The sequence below is a fragment of the Anoplophora glabripennis genome, unplaced genomic scaffold, assembly GCF_000390285.2.
Source record: "Anoplophora glabripennis isolate ALB-LARVAE unplaced genomic scaffold, Agla_2.0 scaffold863, whole genome shotgun sequence".
Taxonomy (NCBI): Eukaryota; Metazoa; Arthropoda; class Insecta; order Coleoptera; family Cerambycidae; genus Anoplophora; species Anoplophora glabripennis.
The window spans coordinates 152,526-158,533 of NW_019416943.1; the positions used below are offsets into that span (position 1 = coordinate 152,526).

The 6,008-nt window shown below is 30.1% G+C and overlaps 1 protein-coding gene across 1 annotated transcript; it reads left to right on the plus strand.

The window, feature by feature from the left end:
* The first annotated feature begins 2,953 nt into the window (after window positions 1–2,953).
* On the plus strand, window positions 2,954–4,354 carry LOC108913876 (protein ALP1-like). Its single transcript, XM_018719521.1, has 2 exons — window positions 2,954–3,589; window positions 3,650–4,354. Exons 1-2 carry the CDS (start codon window positions 2,954–2,956, stop codon window positions 4,352–4,354), a joined length of 1,341 nt encoding a protein of 446 aa, XP_018575037.1.
* The last annotated feature ends 1,654 nt before the right edge of the window (window positions 4,355–6,008 follow it).

The window sequence follows — 6,008 nt, forward strand, 5'->3', positions numbered from 1 at the left end:
GTTTTTGTAACTAATTGATTAATTACTAAACGTTAATTTCGTAAATATAGGTTCTAAATGATCCAAAAAACATATCGAAAAAGAAAAATTTCAGAAAGTTGAAAAGAAGGTGCTCTTAACTAACAAAGTAGGAGTGAAAAACAGCGTTATAAACAAATTGTCCCAGGGTCAGGCAAATGCCGCTCGGAAATTCGCTCTTTTTGCATTAAGTAGACCTTATTTTTACGGTAATTAAAAAAAAACAGAAATCACCTACCTACCTACCTTTGTTCCCAAGATAGTTTTTTTTATAAATGTTAATATGTTAATTACGTATCAGAACAGGATTTTAGAGACAATTAGAGAAAGGGTTAAACTTTTATTTTTACATTAATAGTTCATTTAAATTATTTAAATTACGATGTGTCATACAATACTTCTGATTATTTTAGAGAACACATATCTCAAAATACCTACATCTTTTCTGGAGACGCAATATGTTGAAAATGTATTTATTTATTTTTCAGTATAATTCATAGCTGACTTTTCTTAAATACAAATACCTTATGGAAACGCATTTTTTGGCCGAAGGAAAAACTTACGTCAATGTTTCTCCAATTTCTTGGATATTTTGTTGTAATTTCCTTTCACATTACTGAACAAAATATGTTTCTTTGTATTTCCTCATTTGTAGTACCTAGTATATGAGAATTTAAAAGGAAAACGGAGATGTATTAGAAAGAAATGGAGAAACTGACTGTGGCAAAGGTGTAAGATCAGATATTAGATATACCGTTTAAAATTTTTTTGAACAATATCCCAAAAGCTACAAATAATATTATCCACATAAGTATCCTTAAAGAACATAGGGATCTAGTAACATATTTTTTTTGACACCAGTAATAAAATCGCTTTTTCCTCCAAGGCTTCGGATGAGACAATACCATATCTTCGTGCAACTTTGAAGATTAGAAAGCAAAATAATAGAATATATAAATAATGTTTACATTACTCTTCATAGGTCTGCCACTTGTGAAGTAATTAAATTCTAGTTTCTGCTCTTTTACATACCTATATAGTAGGCAAGACTATTATAGGTATCTCAAAAAATGTCATGCTTCAGGAGAACCATTTAAAGTTTTCAAAATGAATTTTATTAAAATACACATTAGATTACTTCCTATTTCTATAGTACCTATAATAAACACGAGGAACATGTCAATCATGTTTAGATTCTTTCCCCAAAAAAGATTCATAGACTTTTAAAGATCATTTTTGTTAAAACAGGAGCTTTTATGAAAAACTCCCTTGATTTAAAGAATTGTTATTGTCCAAATTACAGCAAAAGATGTATTTTAACTTTATTTCAAAAACAAGCAAATTTGACATCTCGATATCACTTGTTAGGGTCTCTTCTCAGTAGGTACAAGGGCGTCGCCAGCTAATGGGCGAGGAGGGGGAGCAAGATAAGAGAGAGGATGGGAGAAATATAAATTATAGGTAGAAATAGGTAGGTACAGTGAATTTTTTTAGAAATATTTTTAGTAAATCATTTTTAATACAAAAAAACAAAAAATATAAATAACTAAAAAAAAAGAAATTCAACGAAAATTAGATAAAACATCTTCCCGAATTTTTTGAAAATCTGTCTACCCATTATTAATAAAATCTTGGATGTCAAAAATAAGCTTTCTGTGTATACTCATCATTGCTAAGCCATTGAGATGATTTTGTACCATAGTATTTCTCAGCCAGGTTTTTATTCTTTTTTTTTAATTTAAAATTCCAGAGCTAAATTTTTAAAATATGGAAATGTATTAAATAAAATTTTATATTTGTAAGCTCTTTTGTCAACAAATATTTATACTAATTTATAACAATTGTTTTTTAAAAAAAGTAAAATAGTGTATTAATTCTCAAAATTAAAGTTTAAGTAAATAAAATATTTTATTAAATATTTCCAATCTAATATTTTCTTAGCTTATGAAAATTTTTGTATTTTTTTCGAACTTTAGGGGGGGCTTACGTTCTTAAAAATTATTACTAGACTACTGTTAGAACTTTGTTAAGTAGGTACCTACCTAATCAGAACACATTAGATACCCAAATTTTTTATTGTACCAATGTATTTTGAAATGAAAGGCAAAGTCGACTTCCCTAAACCACTAGTCCCGTTAACTTTTTAGTTATAACAGTATTGTAAATTTCCTCTCTTCAAAAAAAGAAACTGGTAGTCTTAGAAATAGTTAAACTCAGAGTTGTACCTAAATTCTTCTGTAAATTTTTTAATTTTTGACTAGTAAATTTTAGGTCCCCACCATTAAAGCAACAATCTTCCTTCATAAACAAATTAAACAAAAAATAAGGAATAAACATGTAACAATAAAAGTAAGAATACGCGACTTCACAATGCTTAGATGCAACTGCCTTTCTCATAGTTCGCGGAAGGGGAGGGCAGATGTCATGCAAAATGCTCTGACGCCTTGAATGAATTCTGTCAATAGAACTTAAAAATCACAGTTTTTGAGATGTAATAGTCTTCTTCTAAACCGACGATATATTCAGGATGTTATTCAGTAACTCCTTTTCTTATCAAACCCTTATTTTTAGTAAGAGAAAAAAATTACAAATTTTAAAATTATTGACATATCTAGAGTGAAACATAACAGTTTTGATAAACGTTATTCTAACAAAAAAAGCTCTAGAAACATAGATTGCAGAATTATTATTTAATTTATAATAATTATCTAGGAATTAAATAAATTTTTTTAATAATACATTTTTTAATTATGATTGTAAATTTTTGAAATATTTTGACGCATCCGGCTATATTTTGCTGCCATGTGAACATAGTGGGAATATCGTTTGCGTCAAAGCCCAAGAATCATGATCATAAAATATATGATAACAAAAAAAAATATAACCTGAAAAACAGTAAACATCAGTTTTTATAAAAGTAACAATTTAACTAAATATGAGTGCAGTTTATAAAAGAAGATTACGGCAGGTGAAGCTAGTCATTCTATATTTGACATGTCGTCTCAAAAAAGTATCTATGTCAACTAAGGAAATAAATGAAGTAAAGAAAAAAATAACTTTATTGTATGTGATTTATAAACGTTTGAAAAATAAAATTAGTGTGAGTAAAGTGTGGGTTAGGCCAGCATACACCGTAGAGCAACGACTGCTGCAAGGAGACAGTGATAACCTGCTGGTTTTATTAAAAACTGACCGCTCAATGTATTTCAACTATTTGAGGATGAATGTTGAAACCTTTGAAGCTCTTCATACTTTGGTAAGGCCTGTAATTGAAAAAAAAAAAACAGTTGTTCGGGAACCAATTTCTTCAATTACACGACTGCAAATTACCTTGAGGTATTTGGCTTCAGGCGATTGCATGAGGTCTATAGCTTATGCTTTTAGATGTGCTCCAAACACTGTTTCTGAAATAGTGCATGAGACATGCCAATCTATTTGGCTTCAACTAAAAGAATTAGTTTTGAAAAAACCTAGCAGCAAAGAGTGGCTTGAAATTGCTGAAGACTATGAAAGTATTTGGCATTTCCCGCATTGCATAGGAGCAATTGATGGAAAGCACATTGTTATGCAGGTAATCACTTTGATAATTTTTATAACTAATTTTTTTACCAATGTTAATTTTATATTGCAGGCGCCAGCCAATAGCGGTTCTATTTATTATAACTATAAAAGAACTCATAGTTTCAATTTAACTGGGGTAGCAGATTCACATTATCGCTTCATTTTAGTAGATGTTGGAGCTGCAGGTCGTCGTAGTGATGCTGGAGTTTTTGCCAATAGCCTTATCAAAAACGGACTGGATACAAATTCTTTTAATGTTCCTGCACCATCTGCTGTAGGCAATAACTCCAACAACTTGCTTCCATTTGCTTTGGTTGGAGATGAAGCCTACCCATTAGCTACTTACCTGATGAAGCCATATCCAAGAAGTTCGAATTTGGACATACGGAAGAAAATTTTTAATTATCGTCTAAGCAGAGCACGAAGAGTAATTGAAAATGCATTTGGGATTTTGGCAGCACGATGGCGCATTTTTCGAAGGCCTATTAATATATCCGTCTCCAGAGCCAAGAAGATAGTTTTGGGTACAGTTTGTTTGCACAATTTTATAATTACAAAAGAGTTAGAAAAAGACCAACAACACCGACAGTATACAAAATTGTCAACAATATCTACTATCACAAATGTATCCAGTGGAATGAAAGATATTCCACAGTGGAAGGACAGAACGAGAAAACAGTCCGCTCATCGTTACAGAGAAAACTTTGCCGATTATTTTATGAATGATGGTGCAGTAGAATGGCGGTGGGAGAAGGCGGAAAATAATGATTTTTAATCTATATAGTTTATTTGTAATGTATAGAAATAAAATTAGAAATAATTAAAGATGTTATTTATATTAATATTTTAATATGTATTATTTAAATTAAAATTGTAAAAAAAATGTGGAAGACCTCTAGAAATATCACCATGGAAATTATTACAATTGATTACAAAGTATAAATAATTAAATGAAAACAAATGTTATTTTATTAAAATATAATTGTTCACATTTAAAAAAGTTAACAGCTTATTTATTTTATGACATATAAAAGTAATAAAATTATAATAGTATCAAATTTATCATTTTATTTGTCTGTACGATGCGCATTATATGTCTCCAAAGTAAGGCTGAGAATTTTAATTTGGAGTTCAGCTTTGACTGCAACTGAAAGAACACTCATCATCTCTTCAATACTACAAAAGAATCCTTCACTGCTGCTCTTAGCCGGAGTATTTAAAGTTTCCAAAATAGCATCTTCAAATGTAGAGTTGCCACTTGATTTTGCTCCACCTTTAAATCATTAAAAAAAGTTTAAATAGTTTGTCTTCTCGTTATTAATTTATAATTTGATAAATCATTGGGTACTTACCTCTTCTACAACGTGTCGAATCTGCACGCGAAGGTGTACTTAACACGCAACCACTGCTTTCGTCATCTAAATCGTCGGTATTTGACAATAAAGAAGCCTCATACTCATTACAAGCATCATCCAAGTTGCTGATAGTTCTGTAACATTAAAATATGTATTTTATAAGTACATTTGAGAACAAAAGTACTAAAGTTTCTATAGTTAAAATCAAGGAATCTTACGAATTATGCTCATTCAAAAATGTATTTTTTACTACTGCATCTGCTCCAGAACCACTTGCAACATACGAAGTACATCTTTTTTTTGCTTTTTTGTAGGAGTCTCTTAGATTTCTCCATCTTTTTTTGATCTCGTCAATTCCAAACGTACCTGAAAGACAATTACAATTTAATTAGTATGTAAATTACTACAATACATTTACCCACTATTTTAAATGATAACTAATGTAAACAGTTGGTTACCATCTAAATCCATTTGCACCTTTGTCCAAGCTTCTTTTATTTTCAGAGGACCACGTTCCTTGATAGGAAGAGCATAATTCCACAAACATTGTTCATGCATAACACTGTTTATGAGAATTTCATCATATTTATCCCATAAGTTCTCTTTCTTCTTTCTTTTCTTCTCTTCTGGTGCAGATGCAGGCATTAAACTACTAGTATTTTGTTCCTCAAAGTGGCTCATATTTTCATCCATATTCTTTGGACCTGTAAGCATAATGTTAATTATTACCCATTAATTTTTTGAAAACCTATAACCCTGTTAAAAAAAATACGTGTTTTTTCACGTGAAATTACAAAAACACATATTTTTTTTAATGGGGACACCATAAGAACTTTGATTACAAAGGAAAAACTACTTACCTGAGTAAACCTGGTTCATCTCGTTCACATATTAATTTTCCATTTCAGGATCATGAGTAGCAAAACATGAATGCAGCTGGTAATCAAAATTTTCAACAGGCAATTTGTAATTGCATTGCATGCATTCGTAATACTGAAACAAGAAAAACATAAATTATATTACTACTAGTGTATTGCTCATTTCTATTATTGATTTCTAAGTTACAGTGGTATA